This window comes from Mauremys mutica, chromosome 21, assembly GCF_020497125.1.
Source record: "Mauremys mutica isolate MM-2020 ecotype Southern chromosome 21, ASM2049712v1, whole genome shotgun sequence".
Lineage (NCBI taxonomy): Eukaryota > Metazoa > Chordata > Testudines > Geoemydidae > Mauremys > Mauremys mutica.
In genome coordinates, this window is record NC_059092.1 from 1,638,236 (window position 1) to 1,653,117 (window position 14,882).

General features: G+C 50.0%; 1 protein-coding gene across 6 annotated transcripts in view; it reads left to right on the forward strand.

Moving 5' to 3' along the window:
* Positions 1-14,882, forward strand: part of PLEKHG5 (pleckstrin homology and RhoGEF domain containing G5) — a 102,585-nt gene that overhangs the window by 17,764 nt on the left and 69,939 nt on the right. For 2 of the 6 annotated variants that reach the window (XM_044996267.1, XM_044996271.1), the window contains exons 1-2: positions 5,090-5,753; positions 6,191-6,646. The exons of the other annotated variants lie outside the window; for them this stretch is intronic. In XM_044996267.1, the coding sequence (XP_044852202.1) occupies positions 6,514-6,646 (133 nt within the window). In that variant the 5' untranslated portion in view covers positions 5,090-5,753; positions 6,191-6,513. Of the gene's footprint in view, positions 1-5,089; positions 5,754-6,190; positions 6,647-14,882 lie in introns of those variants that run through there. 6 annotated transcript variants of the gene reach the window in all.

Sequence of the window (14,882 nt, forward strand, 5' to 3'; positions counted from 1 at the left end):
CCCAGGCATCTGTTCCATTGTCCTACTGTTCTTACAGTCAGAAAGTTTTTCCTGAGATTTCATCTAAATCTGCTATGTTGCAGTTTGAACCCATTTCCCCTTGTCTTGCCCTCTGTGGCCAGAGAGAACAACTTTTCAACATCTTTATTATGGCAGCCTTTCAAGTATTTGAAGGCTGCTATCATGTCCTCCCGTATCCTCTCCTTCCCAACCCTTCTGTACTTTGTTTTTCGTCTTCCTGGGTGTAGGACTTCACCTTAATTAGTTCAGGATCTTCCCATGTTACTCTGCTCCTGCCTAACTCCTCCTGGTCGCTTTGTACTTTAGTTCTGTCTTTCTGGGCATTTGTACCCCTTGAGTTTGAGTGTTATCCAGGTATATGAGTATGCCTGAATGAATTTCCGCAAGAGACACCCCAACCAAAGGCCTGAAGATTGGCCTAGGCAATTAACAAATAGAGAACTTCAGGCTAAAAGAAAAGCTTGTGTATTCTGCCAGGATGGGTTGAATTGAGAGGGATTTGGCTCTTTTCAGTGGCTGAGTCTGTATATGGAAAATGTGGTTTGATGGAGACAAACCTACAATAAGAAGTCTGGGGCAATAAGCCAGAAATCAAGTACATTTTAAATGGAACAGTTCTGCGGCATGGCTGACCAGGAAAAGGATATGAAGGTGATTATAGAAAAATCCTCAGAAGCAGCCAGGCCATGCTATGGTGGAAGTAAGAGAGCCGGATTGTGGGAAGCTTAAGGGCGGGACAGTGAATGGAAGGGGAGAGGTTTTGTTAAGAGTGTGGGTAAACTGTACAGGGCTTCTCAGAGCCACACCTTCCAGTATTCCCATACTAACCCCAGACTTCTGGGGATCTCTTTCCAATACACCCCAAACTCCCCCTGGCATATCCTCTGATCTGGTAAGTCCTCTCCTTCCCTTTGAGTCACTGGGGGCTGTTGGCCATTAAGACCCTCCTGTGCTTTCAGGTTTCCTTGGGCTTGGCTGAGTCCCAGAATACAGTGTAAACTCTGGCCTTGTGGGAGTACTGGAGAATGAACACTGCAGACCATAGCTGGCCATCCTGCTAGACTGAGGCCTAGTGATCCCTGAGAAGGGACATTAGCAAATGTACAGGTGGGGACAGAACAGACCTTTGGTTGGGGAGGAGGGATGCTTGTCAGAACTGATCTGAGTCTTAAGCGTGGAGCGTAGGCTGACAGTTCTGTTTTCCAAAGTGGCTTGTATGTTGCACAAGTTGGTGCTTGGCTCTCGCTTTGTATACAGTATGGTGTCTGGCTTACTTTGTTAGAGGAAGTTTCCTTGCCCTTGACTGAGATGGGACAGCGCAGGGCATGCAGGAGGGGTTAAAAGCGAAGGAAAATCTAACACGGCTGAGCTGATTAACCTCCGAGACCAAATTAATTCCTCACTGAAGCTGATACCTTGTGTGTCCTTTTCTTGGGACTTATGTAAACTGCTACTAATCTATGGCTGTCTGGGAGTGACCCTGGTGATACCCGGCCCCCAAAGCCAGGGCAGCAGTGTAATGCACAGCAGATGGGTGTGCCGAAACAAGGATGGTGCAAAGATAGAAGGGGGGGTGGGAGGCTTTTTTTTCCTTTTTTTTTAAACATCTGGTTGATTTTGTCTGACTCCCTCCTGCTGAAGGTAAGCAAATCCATTGCACCTGCCTGGTAGCATTCAGAGTCTCACCTTTGGTCTCAGGCACTTTCTCTAATGTGAGCGTTTGGAGCTGGCACAGATACTGGAGCACATTGCAGGTAACATGATGAGAAAAACAGAGGAGATCAGGGAAGTGTGACTTAAGTTCAGCTGCAAACATTTCAGCTCTATAGGCGATGGGGTCGGGGAGAGCTCTGCCCAGGTGTCGTGACAGGATGGTCTGATAGTCTCAGCTCAAAGGCTGTATGGAAAACTGGCCTTCCCTCCTCCTCCCACCTGAAACCTTCCAGGAAATTGTATTTTTTGCCTGCTTTTCATACAGTTAGCCCAAAGCTGAGATGCCCAGACTTTGGCACTGAGGGCTGGATTGCAGCTTGCCAGAAGCCAGAGGTCTGTGCCTAATTTACATGTATATGCATAATAGTCTTGAGTGCGAATAACGGCATTTGCTTGTATGTGGTGCTTCCTTGTTCCTGGATAGAAATTGCTTGTTGGCTGAGTCCCCAGTCAGCAAAAAGCTACAGCTTAATCAGCTTGGTATTTGCCCCGTGTTATAAGGAGGGGACAGCTGTGAGCCTCATCTGGCCCATGAGCTGCATTTTTAGGTAACCCTGGGCTTGGAGCATCTCTTCAGCTGCAGCCTAGGCTTCTGGGACTTGGATGCTGAAGTGGAGCATTGATAGACGGTTACATGTGCTTTGCACCAACTTCCCTGTCAAAGGGTGCACTCAGAACAGGCCCTACTGCAGGTTGACTACTAATTGAAATGGCAGAGAGCAGTTTCTGCATGGTTGGCTGCAAGTCGGCCTGACCTTCCTGAATTTTCAGTGGTGCTGGTACAAGACAGTATCTCTGGACATGGCTGTGGCCTCCCCTGGGAGAGTGGGCCAGCAGGGGAGAGCAGAGCAGCTGGAGAGAAGGGGGTGAGAGTAGTAGTGACTGCAGGATGTCAGTGTGTGCTACATGTCTGTCCATGTCTGCCAGTCCACAGAGGATGTGAGAACGCTACAGCTCCCAGCGACAGGCTGTCATCCTTTAGCTCAGGCTGTCGATGCTCCTGCTTTGAGCGCTGGAGCATCCAATAGTGGGTCACAACCAAGCGGGCCGCCATCGCTCATTACACTCTAGACATATGTCCTGGAGGCCTTGGATATGCTCACAGACGCTTTGAGCTTTGCTCGGTGGTGTCTGCGCACACCAAGGAAGCGTCCTCTCTTGTGGGAGAGCACAGTATTCTCTTCAGCTAGTGTGTCAACCTTGCACTAGTACTATCCTGAGAGCCCCTCACCCACAGGCGACTGTACCACGAAGGCAGCGAGCGCACACGTTGCTCGGTTGCTTTCCGTTGCACTAGGACTTTCTCGTGACCAGTGATGAGCTGCCAAAATCTTAACAACCGGCAGGGCTGTGGCAGAATCCCTTGATTGGCTGGCTTGCCAGGTGGCTGCAAGGACTCTGCACATCTGCAGTTAAGCTCAGCGGCAGGTCGCTGGCTGCTCGACGCTTGTGCCCACAGCTACAACTGCTCCTGTGCTTGGCTTGTTCCAAACCTTGCTTCAGCCCTGGTCCCCTGCTTGGTTCCTGACTCTGGCCCTCGGTGCTGTCTGACCGCTCACACCCGGGTCTGTGACAGCTGGTGAGCAGGGGTGAAGTGAGCCAAACAGCCTGTGTTACAGGTCCCAGCTAGGAGGACTGTACAGTCGAACGGAGCAGCAGGTACAGTACAGGGCAATGCAAACGGCGCCCAGGTCCCCGAGAGAGACTCAGAGCCAAAGCTGGGTACGGGCAGTGTAAGGGAGTGAATCTGTCACATGGGGACTGTATTTTGAAAGGTATTATCTGGCTTCTTGGCGCTGTGCTGTCCTCCCAGCTCTGTTCCAGCCCGTCACATGCTCAGAGGGGCTCTCTCTAGAGTTTCTTTAAATTGCTTTTCCAGAGGTTTCTGGAGCATTGAGTAGCACACAGTACATGCGCTTAGGTGGGAAGGGAAGGGCACAAACTTCAGGCACTCCAGAGATCTAAGGGGCAGTCAAGGATTCTTAAGTGTGAAAATGTCCCCTCCTCTTCATTGCCATTGAGCATCTTCAGATGGATTCTTATAGCCTGGCCTTGTGGCTTTCCAGAGGGTCTCCCTGCAGAAAAGTGCAGTCTGTGGACCCAAGTCTTTTTCTCTTTGCTGCTGCAGTTTTTAAACCCTGCACAAACCACTCCTGTTTGCTTGGGTGGGGATGGCGGAATTCCATTGTGTGCATCAGGGTGAATTGGAACAGATTTTTGCCACAGTCTTAATGCTTGACTTGTAACCAGGTGTCTGAGTTCCGGGTGGGCATCAGGAGCGCTGGTGAAATGTGCTAGCTCCCAAAGCCTCTGGTTTAACCGTTGTTTTTCTGGGTTCTCCCCATTGACAGTGACTCGCAAACCCGCACGTCTCTGCCCGGCACCAGGCTGTGTCTGCCGCTGCCTTTCCGTCATCACGGCTGAAAGGGGTTATTTGAAATAAGTGCACCCACTGGATCTTCCAGCCGATGTTTTTCTTGGGGCAGCTTCGTGTTGCCATGAGCTCTTCCAATGCCGTGGCGCCTACTTGGGCAGTTATGACTTAAGGATTGTCAGTTTTTTCTACCATGAACCAGTATTTGAGGGATTTAGGACTCAGCTGTTTCAAATTGAAGCAGATGGCAGTTTGGCTTGTTGTTTCTCACTCTAGTGTGGGTGTGCTATAGTCTAGCTATGAACTGAATTGCCTTGTGTCTGAGAGTCTCCTCGCTCTTCCCTTTCCTTGGGAGTAGGAATCTTCTGGCTCTGTTGACAGGAGCATCTTCTGCCTTGACTTTTCAAACTCCCTTCTCAGTAGCCTCCAGCGTGTGCACATATTGCTGCCTGCCTTACCTTACTGAATGTTCAAAGGAATGGGAGCACATCACCCTTTCTTTTTAGATATCCCCGCTGCCTCCTGGTTTGTTTCAGGATCCATTTCAAAACTGCTCTCCTCACTTTTCAGACCCTCCCTGCACTTGTTCCAGCAGATCTCTCAGCTCTTGTCTCTGCTGGTCCAGTACTGACCTGCTATCTGTCCCTCTGCACATTCTGACTTGGCTGCAAGAGCTTTCTCCTCTGCAACTCCTGCACCAGGGATCACCTCTGACCTTCCATTTCATCTTAGATCTGCACCTCTTTATGGAACGCAGCTTCTATAACATGGGAAATTTCTATACACTTATTTAACTGGAACCAATGTAAATTTATATTTAAAAGGTACCTTACAACTGAATTGTTCTTTTTAAAATGCAAATGGTCTGTAGCTTGCAATAAGATTCTGGAATATCCAGTTTTATTTACCCTAATGTATTGTACCTGGAACTCCGTAATTGCTTGTCTGGAAAGTCTGAGCCTCATGAGGTGAATCTTAGTGCACTCCTGACAGCTGTGTGTATGGCCCCATCTTACAGAGGGGCACCTGAGTCACAGAGTTGAAATGAGTTGTCGGAGGGTCATGCAGGGAGTCAGTGGCAGAGCTGCCATTAGAGCTCAGACCTCACTGCTTCTCCTGGGAAAGACAAGTTCAAGGACTAGGCGTGATCTGGGTTGGTGTGTTTGCCACGCTTATCTGTAGTGTGTGAGCCCACTTGTAAGGGTAGTAGCCTCACGCTTATTCCCTTTCACCACCGAGGTGTAAATTGGAATGTTGAGACTCAGCGTGACTCTATCCCCCCTACCTCCAAGGAGCCATTAGGAAATGTGTATTGCTGAGCTTCATGGGCCAGCAGAAAATTCAGCAACCAAACAAAAACAAGAGACTCTGCTCCCTCCTCCCTCTCAGATCCTTCCTGTGGTGCTTTAATTGCTCAGATGAGCTGTGTAGCGAGACAGCCAGCCAGAAGAGGGAGTGGAACCAGTTCACCAGAGTGGAAAAGCAGGCCTGTCCCCTTGATTATTCAATGGCCTCACTGCCTGAGGTCATGGGCACGTTCTCTGCATGTTTGGATTCTGCTTGATCCCAGGCACCCTCCTTGTAGCCAGGGTGGGGCAGGTCTCCGGAGCTGCTAGTGGCTGATTCTTCAGGGATGAGCCAGAGGGTGAGTTACGCTGGAACCCCTTTCTCTCTCTTCAGAGGCTAAGCATGCTGCCTCCATCTGGAAAACCCTTTTGCTGGGAATCTGTCCATTTCAGTCACTGATCCTTCCATTAGTCATACAAGCTACTGCCTCCAGTCCACCAGCCTGGCACCAGACCAACTTTTCAAATAGCTACAAATTGTCAATGGGTTTTATTTAATTATTTATTTATTTGGTAATGACGCGGATGTCAAAGCACCCGTTGTTTGTGCCCGTCAGTTGATGACGATACTGTTGGGTTTGTGGAGTGAGCTTCCTTTGAGGAAGGAAGGTGCCGTAGTAGGATTTTGGGGGGGACACATTTTTCCCTTTGAAAACTTTTTGTAACACCAGAATTGCTGAACAGCCCTGTTCTTTCTAGTGATTAAAATAATCACAAATGTGTCTTGTCTCCTCAGCTGAATTTCTTTCATAGATGATGGAAAGTGAAATTTGTGAAATGTCTGTGGGAGGCTGAAGAAAGGCCCTTTGTCTGCCCCACTGCACAGAGCATTGGTCCGTTTCTAGTAGCACCCTCTGCCACCCCAGAATTCCCATTGCTCAGGATGAATGCAGCACTTGTCCATACACCAGGACCTGCTCCTCAGAGCTGGAGTCTGGCCGCCTCCTGCTAGTCCCACGATGCTGAAACATGTTGCGGGCACAGTTCCACGCAGCTGAGAGCTAACAGCAAAGGCAGAAATACCGACTGCTTCAGCAGACCTCCAGGTTTCTCTTCAGTATGTTTCTGTACTGGAAAAAGCGGGGCACATATGAGCTGGAAACTCTCCCGACTGCTCTGAGGGAGCTGGAGTATGGGGCAGTGGAACGTTTCTCCTGGAGCTCCACTTTGGATATTACTGAGGATCTTGGTGGTAGGTCAAATCTGCTGTGTGTGTGGAAGGCTCATGCTAGACAGGGGCTGAGGTCACACAGCTAGTGTGTGCGCTGCTGTTCTAATTGTGCACAGCCAGCCAGAAACTGTGCAGACATATTTTCAGCTCACAGATGAAATGGTCACTGGGAAGGCTGAAAAGTAACGATGCTTTTCCCCTTCTAGGATGTGTCTCTGTGCAGTCGTGGTGGGGTGAAAAGTCCTAAAACTAAACAAGCTGGTTGCTGGGCTCACGTTACTAAACAGAGGAGAAGGGATTCTACTCTTACGGTGATGCAGCAGGACCTGCCTCCCCAGATAACATGAATTCTGGCTAACGTTGGGACTACCCAGGCTCTTAGAGCCTGTAAGCTGAGATGGGGTGGTGAGCCCAGGAGTTCCCGGCCCAGCTCTAGGCAGGGTTGTTAGTTCACATCACTTTCTGCAGGTGTAGGAGTGTGGCTGCAGCTGGCTTCCCAGCTCTTACATCTCCCGGAGCTTTGGAAGGGTTGGGTGTGCTATAATTTGGGGAGGGCAAAGGTCACTCCCCAGTGCAGAGGATGGTATATGGAGCCTTTCACCTCAAGGTCTTTAAAGCCAGTCTGGGCTCAGGCCGGTCGAGGCAGTTGCTGCCTTCTAATGGGCTGGTTGGTGGATTGTGCGACGGGTGCGGGTTTGGCCTCAAGGCGGCTTCTCCGGGGAACGTCTCGCCTACTTGATGCGCGGTGGCAGCCCTGACTGTTCATGCGTCTCAGTGCGGTGGGCACAGAATGCGTCCGATCACGTCTCCTCAGTCGGGGGCAGGGCAGCCTCAAACGGCACTGCTGAGCTAGCCAGGCTGCCTCAGCTGGGGGGGCAGAGGATGGAATGAGGCAGCAGATTCATGCTGGGGTTCAGGCCTGGCTTTAGCAAGTGCAGGGTTGTCATGGAGTCCCCAGGCGATGCTCTGGAGCTGCTCCCCACCAAGCCAGGCAGGACTCTGGGGAGCCTCCTCTCCCTCGGAGCAGCCTGTCTGCAGGGCAAGAAGCTCCCACGGCTTCACCTCCTGGGTCTCTCCTTGGAGCATTCAGCATCCCCTGCCCCTCCGTGTGCTTCCCACAGCGAGTCCGCCCAGGCGGGGTCCTGGGGGGCCACGGGGTCCTGCACCCCCACTTCGCAGTCAGACGTGACTCTCAGCCAGCCAGTAACACAGAGGGTTTATTTGATGACAGGAACATGGTCTAAAACAGAGCTTGTAGGTACAGAGAACCTCAGCCGGGTCCATTCTGGGGCCCAGCGAGCCAGACCCCCACGTCTGCCCTCACTCCTCGTCCCCAGCCAGCTCCAAACTTAAACCGCCTCCAGCCCCTCCTCCTCTGCTGAGTTCCTTTCCCGGGCCAGGAGGTCACCTGACCTCTTTGTTCTCCCCCACCTTTAGCATCCCCTTGCAGGGGGGAAGGGCCTGGCCATTAGTTGCCAGGAGATAGTGTGTCAGCCAGAAACTGAGGCATCCACACAGTATTCAGAGGAAACATTAAGAACAGTCCCAGTTTGTCACACGGGGCCCGATTCGTACTCGCCCAGCGGCACTCTGGGTCTTTGGCGGCACTTCAGCAGTGGGTCCTTCACTTACTCCGGGTCTTCGACGGCATTTCAGCAGTGGGTCCTTGAGTGCTGCTGAAGACCCGGAGCGCCACCGGGTGAGTAAAAATTAAAAAGGTGCCGGCGCGGGGCCCCGTTCCGGGGAATCGGGCGAATTGGCCTAAAGCCAGCCCTGCTGGGGTTAGAGAGTTATTACTGGGGTTCAGGCAGCCTGGGCTCTGGGAACCCCTGCCTGGAATATAAGAATGGCCAGATTGGGTCAGACCAAAGATCCATCTAGCCCAGTATCCTGTCTGCCGACAGTGGCCAATGCCAAGTGTCCCAGAGGGAGTGAACCTAACAGGTAATGATCAAGTGATCTCTCTCCTGCCGTCCATCTCCACCCTCTGACAAACAGAGGCTAGGGACACCATTCCTTACCCAGCCTGGCTATTAACCTCCATGAATTTATCCAGTTCTCTTTTAAACCCTATTTAATCCCAGCCTTCACAACCTCCTCAGGCAAGGAGTTCCACAGGTTGACTGTGCACTGTGTGAAGAACTTCCTTTTATTTGTTTTAAACCTACTGCCCATTAATTTCATTTGGTGCCCTCTAGTTCTTATATTATGGGAACAAGTAAATCACTTTTCCTTATTCACTTTCTCCACACCACTCATGATTTTTATAGACCTCTATCATATCCCCCCTTAGTCTCCTCTTTTCCAAGCTGAAAAGTCCTAGCCTCTTTAATCTCTCCTCATATGGGACCCGTTCCAAACCCCTAATCATTTTAGTTGTCCTTCTCTGAACCTTTTCTAATGCCAGTATATCTTTTTTGAGATGAGGAGACCACATCTGTACGCAGTATTCAAGATGTGGACGTACCATGGATTTATATAAGGGCAATAAGATATTCTCTGTCTTATTCTCTATCCCCTTTTTAATTATTCCTAACATCCTGTTTGCTTTTTTCACTGCCGCTGCACACTGCGTGGACGTCTTCAAAGGACTATCCACAATGATTCCAAGATCCCTTTCATGATAAGTTGTAGTTAACTTAACCCTCATAATATTTTATGTATAGTTGGGGTTATTTTTCCTAATGTACATTACTTTACATTTATCCACATTACATTTCATTTGCCATTTTGTTGCCCAATCGCTTAGTTTTGTGAGATCTTTTTGAAGTTCTTCAGAGTTTGCTTTGGTTTTAACTATCTTGAGCAGTTTAGTATCATCTGCAAACTTTGTCACCTCACTGTTTACCCCTTTCTCCAGATCATTTATGAATAAGTTGAATAGGATTGGTCCTAGGACTGACTCTTGGGGAACACCACTAGTTACCCCTCTCCATTCTGAAAATTTACCATTTGTTCCTACCCTTTGTTCTCTGTCTTTTAACCAGTTCTCAATCCATGAAAGGATCTTCCCTTTTATCCCATGACAGCTTAATTTACGTAAGAGCCTTTGGTGAGAAACCTTGTCAAAGGCTTTCTGGAAATCTAAGTACACTGTGTCCACTGGATTTCCCCCTTGTCCACATGTTTGTTGACCCCTTCAAAGAACTCTAATAGATTAGTAAGACATGACTTTTCCTTTACAGAAACCATGTTGACTTTTGCCCAACCATTTATGTTCTTCTATGTGTCTGACAGTTTTATTCTTTACAGTTGTTTCAACGTTGGATTCAGCTTGGTGCTGAAGGTAACCTGGTGTGCAGCGGCTGTGATAGGTGCCCTGTAGATACCGTTGGATATTTCGATCTTTGTCTATAGGGTTTTTCAAAATGACATTTCAACTGCAAATAAAGTGTATTATCTGCCTAGCACATGGCAAAGCCCAAAGGAAAAGGGAATTATCAGAAAATGGACTAACCTGGTTACTGATTTGAATCCAGACCAGGTCTGTAGTGACTGGAAGTCAGTGTCTGTGTGGCCTATAGGAAAGTACTCAGAGTGGCTGAGCTGGAAAGATGTCCTGCAGGGCAAAAGCACTATGGGTAAAATTCTCAAACTCTTCCTTGTCCCATATTCAAAAGTGACTCAGGAGCCTAAATCCCCAGGCAGGTATTACCCCTTGGTAGTGGGTGGGGGCAGTATGGGAAAAGCTGTGGTACCTGCTCTGGAGTGCCCATGCAATACCTCCTCTAGTGGTAGATGAGGAACCTCAGTCTCCAATGCTGTTGGGACTGCACCTTTCCCGGGTGGACTGTAGGTTGTCTGTGTGCTGCTCTTCTTAGCTCCCACCTCCAGGTGCTGCTACACCCTGGTCCTTACCTTGCAGTGTCCTCACTCCTCCAGTCCTCTTCTCACTGTCGGTGCCACGTTGGCATAGCGCTCGCTCCAGAGGCAGGGCTAAATACAGCCATTCCCACACTTGGCTACTGTTAAGAGAGACAGATTGCACTTGGCCTCTGTGCCTGTCTAACTTGTTGCATAAATATTCGTGTTCAGTTCAAACAAATATTTAGCTGATAGTAAGTTATTGTGTTGTTCTGTGATGTAAATAAAGTTGGTTGTGACAAATGCTTTTGCCTCCCAGGGCAGCAGAGGACCTAGCGCTCGGTGGCCCTACCATCATTTCACTGCTGAGTCACCAAGACAGCAGCAGTGTGATAAAATAAACAGCCATTTGGCTTTCAAACAATAGGTGAAAAATCATCATCCCTGGGACAGGAGTTGCATGATGGTGAAATGCTTTCCAGGTCACCGTGCTCTCAGGACCCATTCTGCCCTCGGTTGGTATCTAGGGAACCGCCCACAGCCAGTGGCCATGCTTGTCTGTATCACACTAGGTGAGGGTAGGGTGACCAGACAGCAAATGTGAAAAATCAGGACAGCGGGTGGGAGCGCAATAGGAGCCTATATAAGAAAAAGACCCAAAAATCGGGACTGTCCCTATAAAATCGGGACATCTGGTCACCCTAAGTGAGAGGCTCTCGGTGGGAACCAGGAAAACCTCCTCTCCTGCCAAGACTGAAGCTTGGGGTTCTCTGTTCAAGCTCTGAAACAGTTTGTTATGGTAACCAACAAATGAGCAGCCAGCGGGGCTCCAGATGCTGTCTGGGATCTGAGAGTCTCTCTGCTGAGGACTCCTGACTGGAACTTGGCATGTGAACGAAGCAGGGAGCTGTCTTAGGGTGTAACTGCTGACTTGGGATCATAGATACGTTTTCTAAACTGTTTAATAGTCAAAGTTCCTCTGTTCCCTGTAAAGCAGAAGTAGTAAATCCTTGGGGCAGCGGGTGGCCGGGATGCAGGAAGGAAACTCTTTAATCTCCCTTCTCCTGCTCACAAGGCAGAGATGGGTTAAAACAGGTCCCTGAGTCTCCCTGTTTATCCCAGGGCTGCAAGTTTCCCTGTTCTTTGAGCAACTTTCTCTTACCCGTAGAAAAGGATTCCTGCCTTGCTCCCATCATTATTCCTAATAGGTCAAGTGAGATGGTAATTCTGGTGGGCCAGCCAATGGAGAGGCTGTTACTAGGCTGTCAGAGGCCCTGGAGATGCAGCGTGCACAGAGCGGTTATTGTGTTCTCCGGGGAATGATTGCAAAGTGTGGGCAGCAAAGCTTCACAGCAGGCACATTTCTCTCATCCTTCTCAGATACAGTAATTGGACTGGGCCCCGTCAGCAGCAGTCCCTCATCTGCTCAGCACTGAGGGCTTCGCACCTGCTGGCCTTAGTCCTGACTCCAGAGTCCCAAGGCTCTCCCCTCTTGGCCACTTCTGCACGCCTGTTGGCCTCCTGTCGCCACTCCTGTGTGTTACGTACCCTCCTCTCCCCTCCAGTAGCCGGTGATGGTGTGTTCCGCTGTGACAGAACAAATATTTGGGCTCTGGTTTGAGGATGTGGAGCTTTGAGGGACTGGAGGGAGAAGGCCAGGTTCTGGGTGCAGAGGGGAGTTGGTGCCTCCGCCGTAGGGAATGGGCTGGCTTTAGGCTGAACCACTGCTATGGGCGAGGGGCGAAGATGCCCCAAATTACTTCTTCCAAACAAAGAGTCCCATCTTGGAGATGCACTTCCACTTAACTGTGCACATAACCTCTCCACTCACAAAGCAAACCCTGCCTGTTGGCATCCAGATGTGTCAGCCTCCTTGTTTCCCTGTGCCGACCCTGCTACTAAGCCTCTTCAGAACAGTGTCTTCCTCAGGTCCCTAGGGCCTGTCCTTCCATTGCAGAACTTGGTCGTTTCTGTGCCGTTTTCAGCCCAGGCTTTCTACTGGTCACCGCTGAGAGGGGTGGGGCTCGGAGCTGTCAGAAAATGGTGCGTAGTCCAGTTATATGTTTGCTGTAGTCTCTTCCTTAGGCTGGTTAGTTACACCTCCACAGCTGGGAACTAACTGCCTCTCTGGTTTCCACAAGGCTCATAACCGCCAGTTTCTAGCCCCCAAGAGAGTACGCTGGTAGTCTGTGACCTGAGCATGGTGCTGGGCCCCTCTGCTGGTGGGAGCCAGTGAGTCCTGTTTGAATTTTGCAGAAAGAGGATTTGCCTCTGACAAGAAGAGCGTAGTGCTTATGCTGTGTTTATGCATTCTGCCCCTCTGCCGTGGGGGATCTCTGTGTGAGGCAGCCTCTCTGACGGAGCTAGCAGGTGAGGGAAGGAACCTGAAACCCAGACAAAGCTAGAGGAGTTCCTGCTGCACCTTGCAAGCAAATTGTCTGGGCTTATTTATAGGCGCAAATAGGTTTCTCAGCTCTGTGATGTTACCCTGCTGCCCCAGGCTGGAAACCGTAAATAAGTTCTTCCCACTGTGACAAAAGGGACACAGGAGTCTGGAGTCCTAGACCCAGGCCTTGGCTGGGCAAAAGCCTGGGATCAGGGTGTGGGCAGCGTAGTCCTGCAGAGCAGTGGTTCTCAACCTTTCCAGACCACTGTACCCCTGTCAGGAGTCTGATTTGTCTTGCGTGGCCCCCGAGTTTCACCTCCCTTAAACTACTTGCTTACAAAATCAGACACACGCATATAGAAGTGTCACAGCCACACCCTTACGGAAAAACTGCTTAGGTTTTCATTTTTACCATGTCATAAAAATATTTATATTCCAAATCAATTGCAATATAAATATTGTGCTTACATTTCAGTGTATAGCATATAGAGCGTATAAACAAGTCATTGTCTGTATGACGTTTTAGATTGTCCTGACTTTGCTAGTGCTTTTTATGTAGCCTGTTGTAAAACTAGGCAAATCTCTAGATGAGCTGATGTACCCCCAGAAGACCCCTGCATGCCCACAGGGGTGCATGTACCCCTGGTTTACAACCACTGCTGTAGAGGACAACTCGCCCTGTAACCGGGAAGGTGCGTCCAGCTATCTCCTGCAGACACGGTAACACTGCTGCTAATTGTGGGCTTAGTGCTCCTGACTCAGGTATTTGTGCCTCAGTTCTGGGCAGGATGTTACAGTGAGACGTGTTCCCTCTTGCCTCAGCATGGCCATGGCAGCATGTGGGACAAGGCCTTTGGTTTTCACTAGATATCAGCCAGGCTTATGAACCCCCCCCCTTTCTAGACGAGCAGTTATCATGCTAGTCTGACCCTCCTGAGGCACCCCGCTGGGAGCCGGGCTCACATGTCCATCCCAGACTCATCCCTACATGCTGGGCTTCCCATCCCTCCCGAAACTGAGTACGAGGCTCTGTAACTCTGAATAAACTGAGTCCTTGTGTGTGGCCAGAAATGGCCTTGCTCCTTGCCTCTCCAACGGGTCCCAGGGGATTCAGTCTCTGTTACTCACAAAGCCCTCCTGGGGGGTCGGGGTATGCACCAAGCATCACCACACCCAAAGGGAGCGGAGCTGCAGGATTTTCAGATATGGCACAGACTCTCCACGGCGCCCTCACTGGAGTGACGGTGGCCTATGACTCTCGTAGGCTCTCCCAGCAGCCTGTGCCGAATCCAGTCTTCTCTTCTCCCAGTCATGCCATCACTGACCGCAATGGCTCCTTCTCCGCCAGCCCAATGAAAGCTGCCTAGGAGCTCAGTTCTGTTCAATAAATGTATCTGCTCTGGGCCCCTGGGGTGATTGTTGGAGGAGAGATGAGATTCCCTTTGCAGAGAGTGGGAGGAATTCTGAGCTACTGGCCTGGAGTTAGTCACCCTCTTTTGTGTTCAGTTTCACATTCCGTCCTAGCAGCCTTTGGAGAGACCACAGTCCTTCAGGAGAACATTGCCTCTCTCTTGTTTCTTCTCTCGTTAGCATCAACGATTCCCTCAAACTTTATAATGTTATGATGGCTAAATGAAGGCGCAATTAATTGCCCCTTTGTAGCTGATAGAAGCCACTGCCCGTGGCCTGGGCCAACATGGGAGGGCCTGAACAAGAAGCTCAGGGGTTTCCCGGGATACTGATTGCAAGTGCAGAGGCTGGGGCATTGTGTGTGTGCGATAGAAAGAGAGATAATGAGTTAGAGTAGTAGTGATGAGTGGAAGCTGGGATTCTTTTGGGCCCAGCAGTCGCAGGAAAGGCAGACATGGGATTCTGAGCGAGGAAACTGCCTGCTGCTGTTTGGGAAAAAGACTTGATGTCCATGCTTTTTAAATAAACAGGATGGCACCAAGGAAATATCTGACTCATAATCTGTTTCTCCTCCTAATGGAAACAACCCAGCAAGACCCAAGATATTGGCTGACTGCTGGGGCCCAGGGGCAGCAATAGGAAAAGAGCCAAGGTAAG